Source organism: Pelodiscus sinensis, chromosome 8, assembly GCF_052426305.1.
Source record: "Pelodiscus sinensis isolate ZL-2025 chromosome 8, ASM5242630v1, whole genome shotgun sequence".
NCBI lineage: Eukaryota > Metazoa > Chordata > Testudines > Trionychidae > Pelodiscus > Pelodiscus sinensis.
The window spans coordinates 72,440,621-72,464,472 of NC_143059.1; the positions used below are offsets into that span (position 1 = coordinate 72,440,621).

General features: G+C 68.6%; 1 protein-coding gene across 1 annotated transcript; it reads right to left on the reverse strand.

The window, feature by feature from the left end:
- Positions 1-499: 499 nt before the first annotated feature.
- PDZD7 (PDZ domain containing 7) lies at positions 500-23,692 on the reverse strand. Its single transcript, XM_075935590.2, is given in 17 exon segments — positions 500-863; positions 2,092-2,192; positions 4,160-4,375; positions 4,378-4,599; positions 6,361-6,432; positions 6,896-6,987; positions 7,383-7,474; positions 8,740-8,873; positions 10,078-10,266; positions 11,333-11,791; positions 12,508-12,568; positions 12,929-13,076; positions 14,123-14,299; positions 15,909-16,083; positions 18,037-18,177; positions 19,410-19,951; positions 22,467-23,692. Coding segments are annotated over 16 exon segments (2,736 nt in total). The 5' UTR covers positions 19,603-19,951; positions 22,467-23,692; the 3' UTR covers positions 500-599.
- Between the last annotated feature and the right edge of the window lie 160 nt (positions 23,693-23,852).

Here is a 23,852-nt window from a genome sequence, read left to right on the forward strand (position 1 = left end):
GTGTGTTGGGGGGCTGTGCCGCCGGGGGGCTGTCAGGGGTGGAGGGTGCTTTCGGTGCCACCCAGAGTTGCCCTACGTCCCTGGTGCTGCCAGGGAACCCAGCTCCTGTATAAAATGTGTGGGGTGCCCCCTGCAGGCGAAAAACCTACCATGGGAGGCAGCTCATGGAGGCTCCCCGGAGGGCGGCCCAGACCCTATGGGAGGAGGACCAGAGCACCAGGCTGCGAGCAGGCTCTTGCCGCTTGCGGCAGCAGTAGTAGGGCTTTTATCCCCGCCCCGAACCTCCAGCTGCTGAAGAGCCAAAGCCCTGGGGTGCTGTGGCTTTGAGCTGCCCCCCTCCCAGCATCCCCCCCAGGGCTGCCGGAGGAAGGACAGCTCCAGCCATGGGTGGCGGGTCATGGGTGGCAGCATCCCCCTGGCCCCCCAGGCAAGGGAAGGCTAGTGCCCCACCCCTGCACAGGTTGTGCGTGAGGGGGTGGGGCTGATCGCCCATGGCGCATCAGCCCCCCATACCCCCCAGCTGGGTCTGGCCCGGGCCCCCTCCAGTGCAGGGCTCAGGGGGGGGTGTCTGCATGTCAGCGATTCGGCAGGCCCAGCGGTCAGAGTGCGGCCCCCCCAGGCCGGGCCCACGTGGGGCTCCCTCCCGGCAGCACGGTGAGTCCGGGGCTGGTCCCTTCTGGTCCCCGCTGCTCGTCCTGGGCCAGGCCCCCGGCGGGGCGGCCTCGCGCCTTGGGCACCTTCACCACCAGCTCCATGGGCGCCTGGCGCTGGGTCCGGTAGGCCTGGCGGATGAGCTCCACCGCCCGCTGGTGGGTGACGTTCTGCAGGCTCGTCCCGTCCACCGCCACCAGCTCGTCCCCCGCCTGCAGGGCAGACGCGCCTCAGCCAGGGCCCGGCCCCGGGGCACCCGCGGGGGGGGAGCTGTGCCCTGCGCTCGGCTGCCTGCGGCGGGAACGCAGCCCCCCCCGGAGCGGCCTGCAAGGGCGGGGGCCGGCCGTGACACGGGGGGCTGCTCCCTGGGCTCAGGCAGGGAAGGAGGCGAGGGATGGGGCACCCCCCCCGGGATTGGGTCCTCCCTCTGTCACCTGGAGTGCTGGGGGGGCGGGAGTCTCTCTAACCAATAGCAAACTCCACCCCCCTCTGGTGGAGCCAGGAGTGTGGCTTTCCGGCTGCCCCCCAGCTGGGCCATGGGTGGAGGGGGGCGGATGTAGCAGCCCCAGGCCCTGGGCATACGGCTGCCTGCCAGGCAGGGCCTCCCCCTGCCCCCTCCACCCGCTGGAGTTGCTAAGGGCAGGGTAGGTGTGTGGCTTCCCATGGGGCAGATGGCTGGGGGGGGGGGGCACAGGCCTGAATCTGGCTGCCCAAAAGGGTGGCGCCCCGCCCCACTGCACACTGGCCAATGGGGCTGGCTACTGCTACATCCCTGCCCGGCTGGCCCGACAGGAAGCCCCCTTGCTCCCCCTTCTCTGTGCTGCCGCACACGTCATGGGGAGAGGGGCAGAGCTCGCAGGGGTAGCGGGGGGGTGTGAATGGGACAGCTGGGTTCCAAGAGTCTGCCATAGCCTCACTGCCCTGTGCCGTGCCTCAGTTTCCCCAACCATGCAAGGGGTCAGTGAGGCTGGCGGGCAGGAAGAATGCATTAAAATCTGGGGCTGGGCCGGGCCCATCCTGCCAGCTGGGTCCCTGGATCCAGACACCGCCCCCCCCCCCTCCACTTTCAAACACCCCGACCTTTCCAGCCGTGAGCCAACAGGTCTGGCGCTGGCCTGCACCTGCTGCCAGCCACAAAGAATGGCCCCAGGCAGGCTGGGCTGCCCCTGCGCTCAGCCAATGTGCTGTTAACTCTGAACCCTACTGATGGCAACATGCAACTGTTTTGCCCCTCTGGTCCCTGAGCAAAGCCCACACAGGAGAGCAGTGCTGGTGAGAGAGAACCGCTGGCACTCAGCCCTGGCCAGCACCACGGTTTTGCCATCTCGGCCCATCCCAGGGGGTGCCCGGGCTGATCGTACGGCTGGGCCGTCCCACAATGCGTCCGGCTCACTGCCATGGGTGTGACCCCCAGCCTGCCCCCCGCGCCCCACCCCCTACCTTCAGGCTCCCGCTCAGGAACGCCGCCCCGCCGGGAAAGATCTTCTCGATCCGCACCATGGGCTGCACCTTGGACTCCAGCCCGCCCGAGATGCTGATCCCTGGAAGGCAGCGAGGCAGGAGCTGGGGCAGAGGGGGCTGCCCAGACTCCGCCCCCCCAGCTGGCACCTATGGGTGGCCCCGATGCCTGGTCGGCGGTAGCCCCCCAAGTCCTGTAGCTGGCCATGCATATGGGGGGAGAGGGTCCTCATTCCCCTAGGCTAGGGAGCCCACCTGGCTCCATGGCAGGCTCCACCAGCCCCACACCCAGCCCCACTGCTGCCCCCCAAGTCCCCCGCCCTCAGTGCCACTCACACCCCAAACTGGAGGGCGCCTCCTGGGGCTGGAGGGGGGCTGGTATCTCGACTAAAGGGAGGGCCCAGCGTGCCCCCCACCCCCCCAGCAGATCAGGCTGCTATTACACTAGGTCCTACCCAAACACAGCCAGAGCTCAGCTCCCTTGGGCCTGACGGTGACTCCCCCAGGGCCTGGGCCAGGCGAGTTCCCCCCTCGCGGCTCCCGTGTCCCTCCGCTGCCCGTCCAGGCTTCCCTGGGGCTGAGCACAGCACCCCGGGGGGGGGGGGGGGATCGCGATAGCACCCACCAGGCCCCGGCCCAGAGTTCAGCTGCCCCGGGAAAAGCCCAGCCGGGAGCAGGGGAGCCCCTGGGATGAGGGGGGCGGGCAGCGAGCCCAGAGGTGGGGAGCGGGGGGGGCACATGGGGGTGGGGCACCTTGAGGTGCAGAGCTTGGGGGCAGGGAATCCAGAGGCATGGGGCTCAGGAGATAGCTGGGGGGCAGGGAGGGGCTGCAGGGAGCCCAGAGTGGGAAGCTGGGGGCAGGAAGCCCATAGGTGGGGGGGCTTGGCAGACACAGAGGGCAGGGAGGGGCTGTGAGTGGCTTGGGTGGGGCAGAGGGTTGAAGGTGGGGAGCTGGGCGGGCACAGGGGGGCAAGGCAGGGCAGGGTGCCCAGAGGCAGGCAGCTGGGTAGGCACAGGGGGGCAGGGAGCCCAGAGGGGGAGCTGGGCGGGCACGGGGGGGGCAGGGCAGGAAGCCCAGAGGGGGGAGCTGGGCAGGCACGGGGGGGGCAGGGCAGGGTGCCCAGAGGGGGAGCTGGGTGGGCACAGGGGGCAGGGCGCCCAGAGGGGGAGCTGGGTGGGCACAGGGGGGGCAGGGCGCCCAGAGGGGGAGCTGGGCGGGCACGGGGGGGGGCAGGGCAGGAAGCCCAGGAGGGGGAGCTAGGCAGGCACGGGGGGGGGCAGGGCAGGGTGCCCAGAGGGGGAGCTGGGCGGGCACGGGGGGGGGGCAGGGCAGGAAGCCCAGAGGGGGGAGCTAGGCAGGCACGGGGGGGGCAGGGCAGGGTGCCCAGAGGGGGAGCTGGGTGGGCACAGGGGGGCAGGGCGCCCAGAGGGGGAGCTGGGCAGGCACAGGGGGGGCAGGGCGCCCAGAGGGGGAGCTGGGCGGGCACAGGGGAGCAGGGCAGGGTGCCCAGAGGGGGAGCTGGGCGAGCACAGGGGGGGAGAGCGGGGCAGGGCGCCCGGGGGGGGGAAACTGGGCGGGCACAGGGGGGGCAGGGCGGGCACAGGGGGGGAGAGGGGGGCAGGGCGCCCGGGGGGGGAGAGGGGGGCAGGGCGCCCGGGGGGGCAGGGCGGGCACAGGGAGGGAGAGGGGGGCAGGGCGCCCGGGGGGCAGGGTGGGCACAGGGGGGGAGAGGGGGGCAGGGCGCCCGGGGGGGGGAGAGGGGGGGAGAGGGGGGCAGGGCGCCCGGGGGGGCAGGGCGGGCACAGGGGGGAGAGGGGGGTAGGGCGCCCGGGGGGGCAGGGCGGGCACAGGGGGGGAGAGGGGGGCAGGGCGCCCGGGGGGGGCAGGGCGGGCACAGGGGGGGGAGAGGGGGGCAGGGCGCCCGAGGGGGGCAGGGCGGGCACAGGGGGGGGAGAGGGGGGCAGGGCGCCCGAGGGGGGCAGGGCGGGCACGGGGGGGAAGAGGGGGGCAGGGCGCCCGGGGGGGAGAGGGGGGCAGGGTGCCACTCACCCAGGGCCTGCCGGAGCTTGGAGAGGTGGACGGTCACTAGCTCGTGCTCCTGCGGGGCCGGGCCGGGGCCGTTCTGGGCCTGCCCCTCTGCGCCCTGGACCCCCGGGCTGGCGGCCGGGGCGCCCGCGAAGAGCTGGCAGAGCCGTGGCCGGGCCCGGCGGGCCTTGCTGAGCCCCGCGTAGGGCGAGTCCTGCCCCGGCTCGGCCCCCCCCGCCCCGCCGGCTGTGCCCCCCGGGCCGGCTCCCCGCCGCCGGCAGCCGCAGGGGGCGCGTGGGGGGCCGCGCAGGCGTCCAGGGGCACGTCGGGCAGGGGCGGGTAGCTCGGCGGGCGAGGCCGTTGGGGGGAGCCCTCCAGCCCTGCCCGGGGGGCCCCCCCCTCTTCCGCCGCGCCCCTCGGCTCCGGGGCCTGGAGCGGCTGCAGCAGGAAACCCCCCCGGCGGTCTGCAAGGAGAGACGGGCTGTCAGCAGTGCGCCCCAGCCCCCCAGCCCCACCCCGGTCTGAGACCCAGGGGCCCAGCCCTACCAGCCCTGCAGGGCTGCTCCAGGCCCTGGCAGGATCGGGGCCTTTCCATACGTGCCCCACAGCCCCATGGGGCCAGCCGGGACATGGGGGCACCACCCCACACAGCTGGCGGCAAAAAGCTGCGTCACCCACTAGCGGACAGAGCCCGCCGTGCCGGGGGGGGATCTGGGTACTGGGCAGCAGGGGGGGTAAAGGGAGCTGGGCAGTGGGGGCTGCGGGTGCAGGGGGGCAGGGCAGTGGAGGCCGGGGGGAGGAAGGAGGGGGTGGGCAGTGGGGCTGCGGGTGCAGAGGGGCAGGGCACTGGGGGTCGGGGGCAGGGAGGAGTGGGGGGCACTGGGGGCCGGGGGCAGGGAGGAGGGGGGCAGTGGGGGCCGGGGGGAGGAAGGAGGGGGGACACTGGGGGCCGGGGGCAGGGAGGAGGGGGGCACTGGGGGCCGGGGGGGCAGGGGGGCAGGGCAGTGGGGGCCGGGGGCAGGAAGGAGGGGGGGCACTGGGGGCCGGGGGCAGGGAGGAGGGGTGGGCACTGGGGGCCGGGGGGAGGAAGGAGGGGGGGCACTGGGGGCCAGGGGCAGGGGGGCAGGGGGGCAGGGCACTGGGGGCCGGGGGCAGGGAGGAGGGGGGGCACTGGGGGCCGGGGGGAGGAAGGAGGGGGGGCACTGGGGGCCGGGGGCAGGGAGGAGGGGGGGCACTGGGGGCCGGGGGGAGGAAGGAGGGGGGGCACTGGGGGCCAGGGGCGGGGGGGCAGGGGGGCAGGGCACTGGGGGCCGGGGGGGCAGGGAGGAGGGGGGGCACTGGGGGCCGGGGGGAGGAAGGAGGGGGGGCACTGGGGGCCAGGGGCGGGGGGGCAGGGGGGCAGGGCACTGGGGGCCGGGGGCAGGGAGGAGGGGGGGCACTGGGGGCCGGGGGGGCAGGGGGGCAGGGCAGTGGGGGCCGGGGGCAGGAAGGAGGGGGGGCACTGGGGGCCGGGGGAGGGAAGAGGCACTGGGGCCCGGGGGGAGGAAGGAGGGGGGGCACTGGGGGCCGGGGGCAGGGAGGAGGGGGGGCAGTGGGGGCCGGGGGCAGGGAGGAGGGGTGGGCAGTGGGGGCCGGGGGCAGGAAGGAGGGGGGGCACTGGGGGCTGGGGGGAGGGGGGGCACTGGGGGCCGGGGGCCGGGAGGAGGGGGGGCACTGGGGGCCGGGGGCAGGGAGGAGGGGGGCACTGGGGGCCGGGGGGAGGAAGGAGAGGGGGCACTGGGGGCCGGGGGGGCAGGGGGGCAGGGCACTGGGGGCCGGGGGCAGGGAGGAGGGGGGGCACTGGGGGCCGGGGGCCGGGAGGAGGGGGGGCAGTGGCGGCCGGGGGCAGGGAGGAGGGGGGGCACTGGGGGCCGGGGGCAGGAAGGAGGGGGGGCACTGGGGGCTGGGGGGAGGGGGGGCACTGGGGGCCGGGGGCCGGGAGGAGGGGGGGCACTGGGGGCAGGGAGGAGGGGGGGCACTGGGGGCCGGGGGGAGGAAGGAGGGGGGCACTGGGGGCCGGGGGCAGGGAGGAGGGGGGGCAGTGGGGGCCGGGGGCAGGAAGGAGGGGGGGCACTGGGGGCCGGGGGCAGGGAGGAGGGGGGGCACTGGGGGCCGGGGGCAGGAAGGAGGGGGGGCACTGGGGGCCGGGGGGCAGGGGGCAGTGGGGGCCGGGGGGCAGTACCCACCAGGCACAGGTGTGATGAGGCGTCTCCGGGGCGGCGTGTCCTGCTGCGCCGGGCGGAGGGCGGGCGCGGTCCCTGCAGGCGGGCGCAGACGGGCGTTAGCAGGGGCCGGGCTGCTGCTTCTGGGCCGGTGCCCACGCGGTGCCAGGCTGCCACTGTCCCAGGCCCTGTGCGCTGGGGGGCAGGGCTGCAGCGCCCAGCCCCGCACTGACTGCAGCTGTGATCCTGCCCCCCCCACACCCCAGCGCAGCCCTCACAGGCACCCCCCCTCTTCTGCTGTGGGGTCCGGCCCAGGAAGCGCATGGGGGAGCAGCCAGCATCCCCACAGGGGCGGCCCTGCGCCCAACCCATTGCAGGCCTGATGCCGGGGTGATGGGCTGAGCCCACCCTGGTGCCGCCCGGTGGGACACAGCAGCAGGGGGAGCTTGTGAGCGTCCCTCCCACCCGTGGGGAGGCCAGTAGCTGGGATCCTCCCGCCCTGGGCGCAGGTATAGGGGGGTTGTCCCAGGACCCAGCCCTAGCGGGGACCCCCCGGCACCTGCTCTGCTCTTCAGGGTGGCGAACGCCTCCAGCTCCAGCGGCGCGACCATGCTGTCGAAGCGGCCCAGGTCGGTGGAAGCCAGCAGGCTCCTGCAAGGGGCAAGCCCAGGCAGCTGTTGTTGGTGCCGCCCAGGAAATGCAGCCACCTCTGGGGTGGAACGCGGACGCTGCCTAACAGCGCACAGCAACGCCGAGGGAGGAAGCACCCAAACTCCACTGCTGCGGGGCGGGGTGATCCTAGGGAGCCTGCTGCACTTCCCCTGCCTGTCCCATCTCGTGACGCAGCGCGAGAGCCTTCTCCCTTGCAGCCCGGGCCGAGTGATTTCATTGCCGACTCACCGCCCCAGCGCAGGCAGGGTACCGATGGCCCCAGGGGCAGCCACCAGGCCCCAGCAAACCCAGAACCAGCCTCAGGCCCCCCCCAGGCACAAGGCCTGTTTCTCTGCCCCACAGAGAGACCCTCCGTCCCAGCCTCGTCCACCCACCTGACGTCCCTGAGGAGCAGGAGTTTCTCGGGCCGGTCCAGGATGGCGAGGAGCGGCCGCACCAAGTCCTCCACACCGCCCTCGCTGACGTACTGAGGGCAAAGGATGGGGGGGGTGGGTCAGGCTGGGCAGAGCTCGGGGCACCAGGCAGCCTGTTGCCACCGAAATGCAGCCACCTCTGGGGTGGGCCCAGGGGCAGCAGCCAGCGACAAGCTCAGCACAGGGAATAACGATTCCCCCCATGGGAGGGGGGACCTGGTCAGCCCCCATCTGGCCTAGGTCAGGACTCTCCCACGGGATTGACACCCGGCTCAGTGAGAACAGGGCCCGGCCCCATGTCGAGCTGTGGGCCTAAGGGGCATGGTTTGGCACTGAGGCAATGGGCCCTAATGCCATGGCTAGTCCTACCACCTGCCCCACATGGCTGGGCCCTCCCGCCCCACGGCATGGCCTGATCATCACCCCCCCAGCACAGCTGAGCCCCTCCCCCCACATCACCCCATTGGCCAGCGCTCAGACTGGCTGTGCCCCATCCCTGGCACCTGCGCTCAGCACTGGAGGGCGACAGCGGGCGGGTGCCCCATGCCAGGCTGAGGCGCACTGGCAGAGCGGGTGCTGGGGGGGGGCAGGGTTTGCCACAAGTGATCCAGGGGGCTGAGAAACGCGGTGCCCCAGGAAAAGGAGCCTGCCCCAAAGGGGGCACCAGGGGCGGCCGGCAGGGCTGGTTTGGCTTTCGAATCAGGCCTAAGCCCATCTGACCAGTGAGGGGCGGGGGGAGCCAGGAAGCCAGGCTTCTGTGTGTGAGACTCCCGTCCTCCTGTGCCTCAGTTTCCCCAGCTGTCTCATGGGGCTCAGGACGCTGCAGGCTGGCCTCACTGTTACCATCTCCCCGCCAGCTGGTGGGGGACCCTGGGGGAGTCTGTGCCCCTGTCCCCTCGCGGGCTGCCCAGTGGAGATGCCCGGAAGTGGGGGGCAACGGGCGGGAGGGTTAATCTGGATGCTCTCTGGGCCCATCCCCTCTCCTGGCTCTGAAGGGGGTCGGGGGATGACACCCATGGGCGGGCTCCGAGCGCCATCTAGTGGTCACAGTCGACACACACGGGGCAGGCCCCCGGCTCAGCCTCTCTGGCCCCAGAGACGGGTCCCTGGGGGGCTCTGGGACAGGCTGGCAGGGCCCGGGGGAAGGCAGCGCTGCCCTGTCATCCACCGCACACAGCCCCAGGCAGAGCCAGGCACCGCCTGGGGCCAGGGCCAGGTGGGGGAAACTGAGGCACAGAGGGGCGCCATGGGGACGCAGTGGCGGAGACAGGAGTGGGAGCAGCATGGGGGGGGCGGGGGGGCCTAGGCCTGGCCTTACCCGGGTGCAGTGACGGAGCACGGCCGCCGCCTCGTCCTCCGTCAGCAGCTTGGCGGCCAGGTCGCGGAGGCGGCTCTCGGCGGCTGGGCTGGGCGCGCGGGTTGGGGGGCCCAGGCCGCTGACGGGGCCTTTGTCTGGGGAGCAGCAAAGTGAGGTCACGGGGAGCTCGGACGCCAGGGACTTCCAGAGAGCCCCCCCCCCACCCCCACGCTGGGGCCACAGCCAGGACACGGCCGGTGCCCATGGGCCCCGGCGGGAGCGACTCCACTCGCCGGCAGCAGTCGCAGGCTGTTCTCCCGCAGCGGCCTGGCTGCGGGGGGGGGGGGGGAGGGCTCTGGCTGCTCCGCTCTCCCCAAACCCCCATTGGCTCCGAACCGGGCCCCCGAGTCCAGCGCCCAGACCACAGAGACCAAAGCGCCGCGGCCCAGTGCAGCCGCCTGGCCACGGCCCCACAGACACCCAGACCCTGCCCTCCCGGGCCTGTGGATTTGCAGGGAGCAGCCCAGCAGCAGGGACGGGTGAGACACCCCCCCAGCCTTCAAGTGGGGGCCCCACATCTCCCCGCACCAGGGCACAAGGGAGGCAGGGCTCCCCCGGAGAGGAAGCAGGAAGGCAAACGGCACCCGCATGCACGTGAGCACCATCACACACATCAGCACGTGCATGTATATGCACACCTGCACAAGCACACACTAGTGCACACACAAGCATGCACACGCACACTAACAAACACATGCACATGCTAGCACACACATGCACATGCACACATACGTGCACACACACTAACACGTACACGTGCACACACACTAGCACACTCATGCACACCCCAGTCACCCCGCTTCAGGCTCCAGCTGGTGAGTTTCTGCAGGGCGCTGGCTGCAGGCAGGAAGCAGGGGGCAAAAGCAGCATGTGGGGTGACTGACCAGCACCATGGGGAGCCAGGGGGTAATGCCCTGTGGGGGGGGTGGTCACCGGCTCCCTGGTGACCAGCGAGTGAGCTGGCGCCGGGAGGGGGCCCTGGGGCTGCGACAGGCTCCCAGCTCAGGGTGTGGGTCGGGGGGGGGGGGACAGGTTCAGGGGCTGGGAATTGGAGACCAGTGGTCGCCTTGACTCTGCCACCGACCACCTGCGACCCTGGGCAAGTCACTTTGCCCCCTGGGCCTCGACGAACCCGACTGCCCGTCTCCCTGGGCTTGGGGGGGAACCCCCTATAGATGAAAAGTAAATCCCCTTGGGGAAGTTCCACGGTGCCCCCCCGGAGCCGAGTGGGCCACATCCCCCCACATGGCCTCCGGGCTGATTCCAGCCCCCCACCCCCGGTGCCCTGTTCCCTGTTACCTTTCTCCCTGTCGGGGCTGGCCGGGGACCTGGCCCGTGCCCGCCGGCCTGGCCCCCCGGCCCCCCCGCTGCCCGGCGCCCAGCTCTGCTTGGCCCGGCTGCCTCGCAAGAAGAGGTTGACCAGGGTCTTGGAGCGCCGCAGACCGGCCTTGTCCCCGGCGGGCGCTGGCGACTCCGGCCTCTTCTCCTCTGGCGCCAGGAGAGAGTCTCCGGTCGGCCCCGGGCCCACAGACACCCACCCTGCCCAGCCCCCAGCTCCCGCCGGGAGCATCCTTCTCGCCCCCGTCTCAGACGCTGGCGCAGCCTCTGCCCCCGGGGCCAGCCGGTGCCCTGCTCCCCGGGAGCCACGGCGCCCCCCCGATCCCACTGCGGGCTGCCCAGACCACGGGGCCGAGCTCCCGGGTGGGCACAGGGGGCAGGTCGGCCATGCGGCCGGATGGCTGCAGGAGACGGGGTGTCACCCCCCAGGCACACGCTCCTCCAGGCCGGGGTGTCGGGGAGGGCGCCGGCTCGAGGGCTTGCTCTGGGGGTCACTAGGGGAGCAGCAGTTCCTGGGGTGTCACCGTCTGTGCTCCAAGGACGTGGGGAGTCGGGGGAAGGGCCCGGGAAGCGAGGTGCCCACCGGACACAGGGTTTGCAGGGACTCTGTGCCAGGCGGGCGGTGGCACCTGCTTTCCCAGCTGGGCAGGTCCCCCCGCGGCTGGCAGAGCCCATGTGGCCCCATGAGGGGGATTCGCTGCTCGGGGCAGCACCGGCGTACGGCTGGGGGTGGGGGACAGGCAGAGAGAGCCAGAGTGGGGGGGCCTAAGGTGGATCCTGGGGCTGGGGTCAGCAGGTCGGGGTGGGGGGGGAGGGTGCAGGCATGGATCACAGGGCTGGTGGAGCCCAGAGCTGGGCCGGCAGGGGCTGTGGGGCAGGAGTGAGGGGCACCGGCAGGGCTGGGGGGCAGGGCCGGACCGGCAGGGCTAGGAGGGGGGCAGAGCCGGACTGGCAGGGCTGGGGGGCAGGGCCGGACCGGCAGGGCTAGGAGGGGGGGCAGGGCCGGACCGGCAGGGCTGGGGGGCAGGGCCGGACCGGCAGGGCTAGGAGGGGGGCAGGGCCGGACTGGCAGGGCTGGGGGGCAGGGCCGGACTGGCAGGGCAGGGCTGGGGGGGCAGGGCCCAGGAGGCCGGCAGGGCAGCGGGGCGGGACAGGGGGCACCGTCATGCCCACGCAGCGAGAGCCCCACCAGCCCACGCCCGGCGCCAGCACCTACCGCCGACGGCGAGGGAGCTCTGGGACCTCCTGATGGGCTGCCGGGGCCGGCTGAGCGCCAGGAGCAGGGCCAGGCGGGGCGAGTCCCAGCGCTCCCTGCCCGAGAAGGGCCGGCGCTGCTTGCCGGGGAGCGGCTCCGGGGGGCTCTGGGCCCGGATGGCCGTGTCCTTCAGGATCTCCGGGGGGTGCACGGTGCGCCAGGTCTCCGTCCCCGGGCTGCCCTCGCCGCAGGGGGGCAGGTCCGTCTGGATGGCCATCTCCACGCGCTCCAGGGAGCGGCTGCGCGCCGGAGGCTCCTCCGTGGAGATGGAGACGTCCACCGTGTGGGCCGGGGCGAGGCCGGAGAGCGGGGGCTGGGGCCGCCCGTTCAGGGAGCTGAAGGGGGTGCCCGAGGAGTAGGAGGAGATGGAGGAGCTGGTCTCTGAGGCCTGCGAGAGCTGCTGTAGTTGGCCGTTGGTCACTGGAAGGAGATGGGGGGGTGAGAATTGCCAGGAAGCGGAGGGATCACCATGAGCCATGGCCCCGGGGGGGGGGGTCGCAAAAGGTCTTCCTCAATGTTCCCTCTAATTTTTTCCATCTGTGTGCAGAATAAATTGTATTCTGTGCACCAAGGCATGTGCAGATGTGCACCACCCGTAGAAACACCTGCTGCGGGGTGTGGGTGCTCAGCTTACAGGGAACGCTGGTCAGCGTCCAGGCCCTGTCGTGTGGAACCCAGAGGCCCTGCTTGGGAACTGGCGGAGATGCTAGCTGCATATGTGTCTATGCGCCCCTTCTGCCCAGCTACGTGTCATAGGCCCTGTACTGCTGGTAGAGAACAGGGATTCTCCTTGCGCTCCTATGGCCAGGAGTTTGAGCTCTTGGGAGCAGCTGGGTCTGTGGCGTGTGGCACAGCAGCCTCTGGGAAGTGCCACCCTGCCCAAGATGGGTGGCACCCCCTGGCACAGCACGGGATCTCCAGGCCCGTTCCAGGAGGGACCAACACAGCTGGACAGCTGAGCCCTCAGCCGGCGGTTCCCGAGGCCAAGCGGAGAGACAGGGTCAGACCCGGAACAGGACCCAGGAGTTCTGGCTCCCAGCCCCAGGCTGGCCTCTCCCGCTTCCCGGCTGCGGACAGACGTCCGGGGAACCTGCCCGAGGGACGTCCCAGGCAGGCGCTGTGGGGAGCTCTCTTACACTGACTCAGCCAGCAGTATTCGGCCACCAGCTCCTTGTAGGCGGGGAAACGGCCCGTCTCCTGGATGCCGAGAGAGGACGAGGGTTAGTGTGTGGCCGGCTGCCCGGCGCGGCGGCGTCCAGCTGAACCCGATCTGCGCGCCGGGGCCTGCCATGAATAATGCAGCCGCCCGCCGGCTCCCCTGAAAGGGGATCTGCCCGAGCGCCAGGCCCGCCCCGCGGCTCGGCCACAGCCCGGAGCTCCCCCGAGCCGCCTACGTCAGGGGAACGCCGCGGCGGCCCCCACGCAGCAGTGGCTCCGGGCTGGGAGTCGCCGGAGTCCCTCCGGGGACCCGAACCATGTGCCGAGGCCGCAGCGGGCTTCGCCAGCCTCTCCCAGGGCGGCACAGCCCCCCGCCCGGCGCCCCGCGGCAGGCCCTACCCGGATGGTCAGCATGGTGTGCGTCTGCCCCTTTAGCACTTCCACTGCCTTGCTATGGCTGATGGCGTCAAACTTGACTCCGTTGGCTGCAAGGACTTGATCTCCCACTCGGATCCCGTTCTGCTCCGCCAGCCCGCCGGGGTCCACCCTGGAACGACAGCCGCGGGCAGGCAGCCAGACCGGGGATGCCCCCCCAGCCTGGCTCAACTCCCCAAAGGGCACCCGGCGCTGGGGACGTGTGGAACCGGGCTGGGCCCCCCCGACTCCCCGATCCCCCCCCGACTCCCCGATCCCCCCCCCGACTCCCCGATCCCCCCCCGACCCTCCGATCCCCCCCCAAACTCTCTCAGTCAGATGCGGGTCCGGCTGCTTCTGGCCATCAGCCGGGAGAAGCTAGGCTGGCCCCAAACTGGGTGCTTGGCTCAGGCTACTCTCCGTCTCGTCTGTGTCTGCTCTTGGAGCGAGGACAAGAGGGGGGCGTCTCTGGCCCGGACTCTGCTGCCGTCCCCCGGCTGGAAGAGGTCTCTCGCACAGCAGGATCAAACCCGCACAGGTCTGCACAGGTCTCTAGTCCCTCTGGGGCTTTGCCCACCGTCCTTGGGAGAAGGGCGATTTTTGCCAAGCCCAGAGAGAAGCCGAGTGCCCAAACCCCCAGCCTGGGAACCCGGCCTGGCATTTCAGAGGCTGCTGCTGGCCCCCTGGCCCCCGGGGGCGGGGGCTGCAAACGTCAATGGATTGACTGGGAAGAAGGAACATTCGAGACCCCCATGTCCCTTCAGAGGGGTGGTTTCTGTTGGAAAGGTGGAGACGTTTGCGCAAGGAACCTGCTGAGTTATTCTTACGGGCAGGGCAGGGCAGGGCAGGGCCGCCCCCTGAAATCTGCAGGGGGAACCGAGTCCCCGAGAGCCCCGCGCTCGCCATGGAAATGGCCTGTCAGCAGAACCCCGAAGATCCCACCGGCCGCCCCCCAGGCGATGGGCCGGCCTCTGTCTAGTCCATTTGGTCACTGTGTCGATGAGCATCGCCAACGCGCTTTCAGCCCCTCGGCCCCAGGTCTCCGTCCGCAGCCGGGGGGTTCCCCGCGCAAGATCGCAGGCCAGGGAGGCCCGGAAGGTCCCTGGGGACCAGGTGCCCGAGCCAGTAGGAGCCAGGCGCCCGAGAGGCGCCGCGCGAAGCCGACAGGGCCCCACGTACTTGGAGACGTAGATGCCGAGACCAAACTCCTTCCCCCCGCGGATGTTGAAGCCCAGGCAGTAGTCGTCGGAGGTGGTGTACAGGTGGACGATGCGTCTGGCGCCCTCCTCGGAGCTGCAGGCCGACGGGCTGGGCCCGTTCTTCTCCACCACCAGGCGCCGGTTCACCACGTCCACCCTGCCACGAGACGCAGACGCTGCAGCCCCGGGCTGGACGCTGGGTTCCACAATTCCTCCGCTCACCTAGTGCCGGCTACCCGGCCGGCTTTGCTCCATCGCCAGGCGTGGGGAGTTCCCACGGGGCTGGGTCGGTCTCGCCCAGCCTTGGAGAGCTGTTCTCCCCTGGGGGCCATCTCATCACATCGCACAATCGCTCGGAGCCTTCCGAGCACAGAAATCGCGTGTGGCTCTTTCGCCAGCCACTTCGGGCCCTCTGCTGAGGTCCCGGCTGTTGGGATACAGGCCCTGAGCTAGGATGGGCTGCGATATTGCAGTGCATTCGCAGGAGCGCTGCCAGCAGATCTAGAGAAGGGATTATTCCCCTTTACTCAGCTCTGGTGAGGCCGCATCTGTCCAGTTCTGGGCCCCCCACTACAGAAAGGGTGGGGACGCATTGGAGAGGGTCCAGCGGAGGGCAACCAAAATGATTAGGGGGCTGGAGCACGTGACCTATGAGGAGAGGCTGGGGGATTGGGACTTGTTTAGTCTGCAGAAGAGAAGAGTGAGGGGGGATTTGAGAGCAGCCTGCAACTCCCTGAAGGGAGGTTCCAAAGAGGCTGGAGAGAGGCTGGTCTCAGTAGTGACGGATGCAGAACAAGGAGCAATGGGCTCAAGTTACAGTGGGGGAGGTCTAGGTTGGATATTAGGAAAAACTATTTCACTAGGCGGGTGGGGAAGCGCTGGGCTGGGTTACCTAGGGAAGTAGTGGAGTCTCCATCCCTAGAGGTGTTTAAGTCTCGGCTTGACAAAGCTCTGGCCGGGTTGATTTAGTTGGGTTGGTCCTGCCTAGAGCAGGGGGCTGGACTTGATGACTCCTGAGGTCTCTTCCAGCTCTATGGTTCTAGCATTTGATTCTATGAGAGGCTGTTCTCAGTGGGGGCAGAACAAGGAGCAATGGGCTCAAGTCGCAGTGGGGCAGGTCTAGGTTGGACATTAGGAAAAACTCTTTCCCTAGGAGGGTGGGGAAGCGCTGGGCTGGGTTACCTGGGGAGGGGGTGGAATCTCCATCCCTAGAGGTGATTAAGCCCCATCTGGACCAAGCCCTGGCTGGGCTGATTGGGTTGGGATGGGTCCTGCTTTGGGCCGGGGGCCGGACTTAGTGTCCTCCTGAGATCTCTGCCTGCCCTGGGATACTCTGACTGCGTGAAAATGCCCGAGTCCAAACCTCCCCAGATCCTGCCCTTGTCGCACTCCCTGGAGCCTGCCTTGCTTCCTGCGACCTCACAGCACCCGCAGCCCCGAGACCCCGGTGACGGGCTCGGCAGAGGACTCTGCTTTTCCCTTCCCACAGCACCACTGCGGGGCTTGAACCCACGCGCACGGGAGCAAGCAACAGGCGGCTCTACAGCTTGTGCTAAGGAAGCTCTGGGGGGGGGGGCGGGCTGAGCCCCCATCTCCAAACAGGTCTGTTTGGGGCGAGCGTCTCAAACATTTCGCTCCCCCTGCCTGGCCTGTTGCCAACCTATGGCCCCGCCCACATCCCTCAACCCTCCTCCTGCTGCTGTACCCCGCACGCTTCCTCCTGGGTGCCAGGAGCCCCCCCCCCCCGCACTGGCCACGCCGCTTACCACGTGGTCTTCTCTCGGGAGAATTTAATCCCCGGCACCTTGCCCATGCGCCTCACCATCATCCGCAGCCGGTTGTTCCCCGTCAGGACCTTGACGGCGCTGCCCATGGTGATGCTCTCCAAGCTGACGCCGTTCACCTCCGTGATTTTGTCTCCGATGCACAGGCCCGCCAGGTCTGCAAAGGGGAAGGGCTGGGCGGTAGGGGGAGGGTTGGGGTGGCTGGGATGGGAGGTCGCTGCCCCCCCCATCACCGCAGCCTCGCAGTGTCTCGCGTGTACCCCGCTACCGCTGTCTGGGGGACGGGCTAAGTGACGCAGCCAAGGCCACACAGGCAGCCAGTGGCAGAGTGGACCAGTGGGTTGCAACTAATGAGTTGTGATCCAGCACTGGGGGGGGGGGGGAGAATGTCGGGCGTTGGGGCTTGTGGCTGCAGGGGGATCAGGAGAGAAGTGGGGGGGGAGGCTGTGTCCTGGCCTCACAGACTGTGCTGTGCCCCAGAAGCAGCTGCCAGCAGGCCCAGCTCTTAGGGGGAGATGGCTCTGTACTGCCTCTGCCCCGAGCACTAGCTCCACACTCCCAGAGGCTGGGAACCGGCTGCCGGCTGCTTCTGGGGTGCAGCAGGGGCTGCGGTGCCAGGAGAGGCAGGAAGCTGCCTTAGCCCCCGTGCTGCACGGCTGAGCGGGAGCCACTTGAAGGAAACCCCTGATGCTCAATCCCTGACCCCCAAATCCGGAGCCCCCTCCTGCACCCCAAAGCTCCACCCTCAGCCCCACTCCAGAGCCCATGATGTCCCGGCATCAACGATTTCCTTCAACTGGGACATGAGAAAAACTGTTCGAACCCCCTGGACTAGGCAATCAAGCCATAGCTTCTATCTTGCAGGGGGGTGCCCTCACCACTAGGCCAGGCTGCCTCCAGGTCAGAGGAAGCACCGGCCTGGGCCAGGCCCCTTGAGTTCTTCCAGGCTACTGGAGCGTCCCGCCTTGACCCTGCCCCGAGAGGAGGCTGCTGCGATCTTCCTCGCCCTTCCTCGGGCTAATCGCAACGCCGATTGACGAGCCACCGGAGCAGAGCGCGGGGCTGTGACGCCAGCCTGTGCCCGCAGCCCAAAGAAATCCCGTCCATCCCGGGTAGGGTTAACAGAGGAGGCGAAGGGTTCCCCTGCCCCACGCAGGAGCCTGGAGGGAACAGCCCCGCCTCTTCCCCCTCCCCGGCATTTCCCATCCCAGGGCACCCTGCGTTCGGAACGGTCCAGCCACCAGGCCGGGGTGCTGGGGAGACCGGGCCAGTCTCAAGGGCTGCGGAGGAGGGGGGATCGGGCCCCTCGCTGCATGCGCCAGGGCAGGGTCTCCTTCCGCAGCCGGGGCCCCTCAATCAGCTGCCCGCCGCCCGTTCTGCTGGCCCACGGGCACCTCGATCCGGGGGAGAACCCAGCACTGGAAACGGGGGGTCTGTCCGGATCCAGCCGGGCACGACCTCTGACCTTTGCGGAACCCCGATTCCCCTGCCCTGGCAGCTGAGCCGGGAAGCCCACGACTCCGGACTCCCACAAGGGGCGAGGGAGGAACCCTTCCACCAACCCCACCCCAGCCAGCGTCCCGGAGACCTCGCGGAGCCCGGAGCCTCCCAGCCCTGCAGGGAACAGAGCGGTGACAGCACCCAGCCGGGGCCACCCACCCACGTCTCCTGCCTTGTGGGCCCTGATGCAGCCCTGCCACGGATGCGGGGAGCCAGGACCCGCACGTGCACATGGTGCCGCCCTTCCCTGGCTCCCCCCTGCTCTGTCCCCACCGACCCACTGCCCCCGGCTGTGCAAGGAGCCCCACAGACACGTCAGCTGCACAATTCCTCCTTCCCGGAGGTACAGCCCTTGGTGACTACAAATCCCAGCATGCCACGCTCCCTGCCTCCCTGGATCAAGATGGAACGCTGCGGTGTGGGGGGGGCGGATACAGGCTGCCCCTCACTCACAGTCCCGGGGGCAGCGGCAGGACCACCCAGGGCAGGTTCTGTCTTTAGTCAAGCCCCAGGCTGCCCAGCTCAAGGAGGCGCATTGCATGCTGGGTCTTGTAGTCTCCCCGGGGCGGCAGGCACAGCCGCATGGTGCCTCCCCACCCGCTCTGCTCACCCGCGCTGCTGCCCTCCTCCACCTTGCTGACGAAGATGCCCAGGCCGTGCTCCGAGCCGCCGCGCACGCTGAAGCCCAGCTTCCCGTCCGCGCTCCTTTCCACCGTGACGGCCTGGATCACGTCGCTCTCATCGCCGGTGGCTGGGGACACAGGGCGCGAACACGCAGGAGAGCAGGGGGCCGGTTCCGCGCCGGCCCTGCACCGTGGGCTGTGGGTGCAGGAGCCAGGCCGGGCCTAGCTAGGTGCCAGAACGGGCCAGGCCGAATTCCTGGCACTCGGCCGCCCCAGCTGCTGTCTGGTGGCGCCTGGAGCGCTCACAAACTAACTCAAGGGGTTCAGAGGCGGATACCCTGTTCCCACAGGCCACAGGTGGGGAACCTAAGCCCTGGGGGCTGCATCTGGCCCCCGGCTTGTCTGGATCCGGCCCTCAAGTCTCAGCGCCCCCCCGCCCAGCAATGGGGAGCCCTTGCTGGTGCTCCAGCCCCTCTCCCATCCCACCATGGGGCCGGAACACAAACCTACTAGCCTCCCCTCCCCCCCTGCTCAGTCAGGGGCCACGACAGTGGGGGTTGGGTTTTTCTTTTTTGCTCCTCACTTGTGTGCGGCCCCCGACTGATTTTTCCGTGGGTCAGCGGCCCCCGACCCACAAAAGGTTCCCCTCCTCTGCCACATGCGACCACGGAGTCAAGTCCTCACAAAGCCCCTTCAAAGCATTAGCCGCCTGGGATGGCACGGTGCTTTCCAGGGATGGGGAGAGGGGATCATTCCCATTTCGCACCTGGGAAACTGAGGCACGGAGGCGGGAGGGCCTTGCCTAAGCTCGGCCCAGGATGGAACCCAAGCGTCCTGGCGCCCAGCCCAGTGCTTTGCCCACCACACCATCCAACCCTAACAAGGAAAGAACCCAGGGAGTTCTGGCTCCCCGGCTCCGGCTCTACCCCGTATCCCGCTCCGCTTGGATTGCTCGTTGGCCGCCCTCAGCCCTGGTGTCAGTGCCTGGGCACGAGCGCTGAGCACGGCAGGAGCGGAGGGAGCACGTGGCATGACGTGCGTCGCACGGGGGGTTCACGGGGTTCAAGCAATGGGGCACCACCCCGTGGCCAGCAGGCGGGGCTGTGAGCAGTGGCGTTACCCCGGGGTGGGCACAGTCAGACTCCTCACACCATTCACGGCAGTGGATCCTGTTCTGTGTCAGGACCTCCCAGCCCGCCCTCGCCCATGCCAAGACCCCCCATCATTTAGCAATGGGGCAGGCCAGGCTGGATGTGACCCCCTGCCATGGGTCGGGAACTGCTGGGGAGATGGAGGGTGACCCCAAAGAAGCCCCCCCAGCGGAAGCAGAGGCGCGGTGAGGAGAGGCCTGGCGAACTACCTTCTATGGGCGAGTTGATGAGAATGACGCGGCCCATGGGCGACGCGGCGCGGATGCCCCGCGGGTGCCCGCTCGCCAGCCGGTTCTGCTTCCGCAGCAGGTAGCGCGTGGGCGTGCTGGCGTCGCTGCCCGAGCCGCGGGAGTGGGCGGGGCACGCCGCGTCCCTCAGCACCGAGTCGGAGCCGTGTGCCATGGCGGGGCGGCCGCTACTCCTGGAGGGACCCCGGCGTCCGGGGCTCGTCGGCAGGGGGGGAACAGGGAGGGACCCCGCGCCCGGCCCCGGGGCAGCCTGATTCCGTCGGGCGGCCGGGGCGGAGGGTTACATTTTGGCTGCTCGGTTCGCCGCCCGCCGGTGGAAGTGGGGCCTGGCCGCAGCCCAGAGACATGTTCCTCCGCGTGGCGCAAAAGGGCCGGGGCCGCGACTCCCGTGGGGGCTCAGCTGCGTCTGGGGGCCGCACGGGAGGGGGGCGTTCCTCCGCCTGCGCCGTCAGGTCCGGCCGGAACCTCAGCCCCACAGCTCTGCCCACACGCCGGGACCGCACCTACAGGCAGGGCAACAACAGACAACAGGCATCAGCAACGGGCACAGGAACATCAGACCCGCCAGGCTGGGTCAGACCCAGGGTCCTGTCTGCCCACAGTGGCCAACGCCAGGTGCCCCGGGGAGAGGGAACAGAACCGGGAACCATTAAGTGACCCCTCCCCTGTCACCCATTCCCAGCCTCTGACACACAGAGGCTAGGGACACCATTCCTCCTCATCCTGGCTAATCACCATTGATGGATCTACCCTCCAGGAATCTATCCAGCTCTTTTTTGAACCCTTAAAGTCCTGGCCTTCACCACACCCTCTGGCGAGGAGTTCCACAGGTTGGCTGTGTACTGAGTGAAGAAAAACGTCCTTTGGTTTGTTTTAAACCTGCTGCCTAGCCGTTTCATTGGGTGATCCCTAATGCTTATGCTATGAAACAACTTTTCCTTAGTCCCTTTCTCCACACCTGTCCTGATTTTCTAGACCTGGCTCATATCCCCCCTCCGTCTCCTCTTTGCGAAGCTCCAGTCTCATCAATCTCTCCTCTTACGGCAGCTGCTGCAACCCCCCCCCCCCGCCCCCCAGCATTTCGGTTGCCTTTTTCTGAACCTTTCCCAAGGCCAAGAGATCTTTTCTGAGATGAGGCGAGCACATCTGGGCGCAGGATTCCAGATGTGGCCGTCCCATGGTTTTATACAGCGGCAAGAAGAGGTTCTCGGGCTTATTCTCTAGCCCTTTCTAATGATTCCTACCCTTCGGTTTGCTTTTTGGACGGCGGCCGCCCCCGGACTCCATTGAGGTTAATCCGGATTTACACTTGCCCTGTCAGATCTAGCCCCGCCCTGCCTGGCTGAAGGGTAATCCCTCCGGTTTACACGGGGGAAGGCAGACCCAGCCCAGCCATCCCCGTTGCCTTTGCCGGGAGGCTCTAGTTTATACCCAGCCTGCCCCACGTGTTGGTAAGTCCCCCCCCCGGCCCAGCTGGGCCCCCGCCAGTGAGTGACGCGGTCCGGGGCGTGGGGGGAGGGCGGCAGCCGGGGAAACACGCGTGGGCAGTGCAGGACCCAATGCCACCCCCTCCACGTGCGCAGCTTTCCTCACCGTGCCCCCCTGGATCGGGGGGGCTCTGTGCCTTGGAGAGACCCCCCCTTGGAGCCCAGCTGGGTCCCTGGTGCCGAGGGAGCAGCAGATGACACAGGTAAAGGGCCGGGGGGGGGGGGGGCGTCGGAGCCCTGCCTGCCCGGCCACCCCCTCACCTGGCTCCCTGTCGCTCTGCAGCCGCCTCACCTGCGAGGCTGCACCGCCCCTCTCCCACCCGGCCCCACGGATAGGCCGGCCCAGCCGGGCCCCCGGGTCCCATAGGCCAGCGTGGCTGTCAGTCAGGGCCAGCTGTCGCCCAATGTCCCTGCACAGAGGCCAGGCAGGTCTGCTGGGATCCTGCCCGGGCCTGGTGCCCCTCTAGGGAGGGCGGGTGGGCAGCTTTGCCTGGGTGGCCCTGGTGCCCAACCGGGCCAGGCTGCTCCCGCTCCCGCACCCCTGGGCTGGGGTCCGAAGGCAGCGGGCGACAGTGGTGTGTTGCTGGGATCCCCTCAAACCCTGCCAGACACCCATCGGGAGGCCCCTTCCCACGGTCCCCCCACCCTCCCACCGTCCCCAGGGCGGGAGACCGTGGCTGCGTTTTGTCACAGCACGCTGCAGTGAGCTCGACCGGACACATCGGACCCGATTGACCCTATGAACAAGGCCGAGCGCACATGCGAGATCGCGGTGTGCTTCCCAAAGGGCGCGTGGGCTTGTGATCCCCGTTGGGTAAGTGGGGAAACTGAGGCAGTGTGGCACTGAAACACGGGTGTCAGAGGAAGCCGACGCCGCTGACTTGGCTGGCATGACCAAAGGGACCCATGCGCCGAAGGGCTTTTCTGGTCAGGGCCGGTGACTCACCCAAGGTCACGCAGCATGGTGGCAGAGTTGGGGATACAATTCTAGGGGCCCTGGTCCCCGGTCCCCCTGTTCCAACCACTGGACAGTACTGTCCTTCCAGAACACAGGAGTCCTGACTCCCAGCTTGTCCCGGCTCTACTCAAGGGTGACCAGACAGCTAGGGTGAACGATCAGACCCCGGTATGCTTGGGGGGGGGGGGGGGTAGGCGCCTTTATAAGAAAAAGCCCCAAATATCAGGACGGAGCTATCTGAGCACGTTGCTCTAACCCCTCCACTCCCAGAGCTCGGGGAAGAGCCCAGACACCCTGGCTCCTGTTCCTAGTCTCAGTGCTGATGATGGGGCTAATCCCTGAGGTCCTGGTGGGAGGACCACAGACACCCCTGCCCCCCGCTCCCCCCCCTAGGCCCTGGTGCAGTGCAGTCTAGAGGAGATGGTGTGAACACACCGGCCTGGCTCTGTCCCCTCTCAAAGACACGGCCAAGGAGGCTGGGTCCCTCCCCCGCAGAGAACTGGGCATATTCCACCTCCTCCCCGCAAGGTGCCAAGGGCCCCTCCTCTCCCGGTGTCCCCTGAACCCCCTCACCTTCCAGCCTGAGGTCTTGCCACTCCTCTGGTCTGGGGCCGCGGTGGCCGCCCACGGGTTGGCGCAGCTCCCTGGCGGCTGGGATGGCCGTGAATGTCACTCAGAGGAGAACTTGATACCAGGCCGGTTTCAGGTGATACGCACCAGGCAGGTATTAGATCCCCGGGGAGCGGGGCTGCCGGGGGGAGGCCGCAGGGTGAAAGGCTGCCTGGTGCATCGCTGATCTGTCACGGTGGGAACAGCCAGACGCTTGGCAAAGCCATCGGCAACCGGCCCCACCTACCCCCCCAGGAGGTACCTGGCTCCCCACGGACTTGGGGCGCGCTGAGCACTCCCCATCCAGGCCGGCATCAAACTCTGCCAAGCGGCAAAGGAGCCAGGTGGAAACTTAATTAACATGCAAGCCCAGCAAATTCCCTTCCCGAGGCAGAGCTGAGCTGGCGTCAGGGCTGACTGTACCTGCCGGTGTTGTTACAGCCTCAAGGACGTTGTCACAGGGGCGATTTCTTCCTGACCGCAGCTACTGTGCACCTCCTCACCACGAAGCATGAAGGCTGAGAACCCACTTTGCTAATCTAAGTGATTCTCATATTTTTTTCCTCCCTCCCTTCTGTTTATACGGATCCACTGAAAACTTGAATCTGAAACTTTAGTTTGTCAAAAACGTATCCTGTATCTGATCCCAGTCACCATGGGGACAGAGCCCCTCGCGGTCAGGAATGGATTTTGTCACGACTCCCCTGGGCAGTAGGGAAGTAGCATTACCCCCTTTGTACAGAGGGAGAAACTGAGGCACCAAGACGTTATGCAACCTGCCTAAAGTAACACCCCAGGGAAGTAGCAAGTATTAAATCCAGATCTCCAGGTCTGACCTTAACCATAAGACTTTCTTTCCTTCCATCAAATACATGCCAATAATATCCAATCGTCCTGTCTCTAAAAAGCTTCCCTTTTTCTGATTACTGTGATCCTGGGCCTTTTCGGAGCCTGATTTGTCTGGGGTACCTTCAAGTTTCACCTCCCTCATACATGGCTTGCTTACAAAATCAGACACAAATGGAGATGTGTCCCAGTGCACTGGAAAATTGCTGGCGTTCTCATTGTAACCATATAATCTATTATACATTGTGAAGAGTTTGTTTGTTTGTGGGTTTGCCTGTGCAAAAGAAAGTCATACTTCGTCATCACCGACAGCAGTGGTCCCCAACGTGGTGTCCGCGGGTGCCATGGTGCCCGCTGGGGCATTTATGTGTGCCCGCCGAGTAATCAGAGCTCGGGCACCCAGTTCATGCACAGCCCCACCCCTGGGTGCCCAGTGCATGCACAGCCCCGCCCCCAGGCGCCCAGCAGCCCCAAAAGGTTGGGGACCACTGACCTACAGATAGC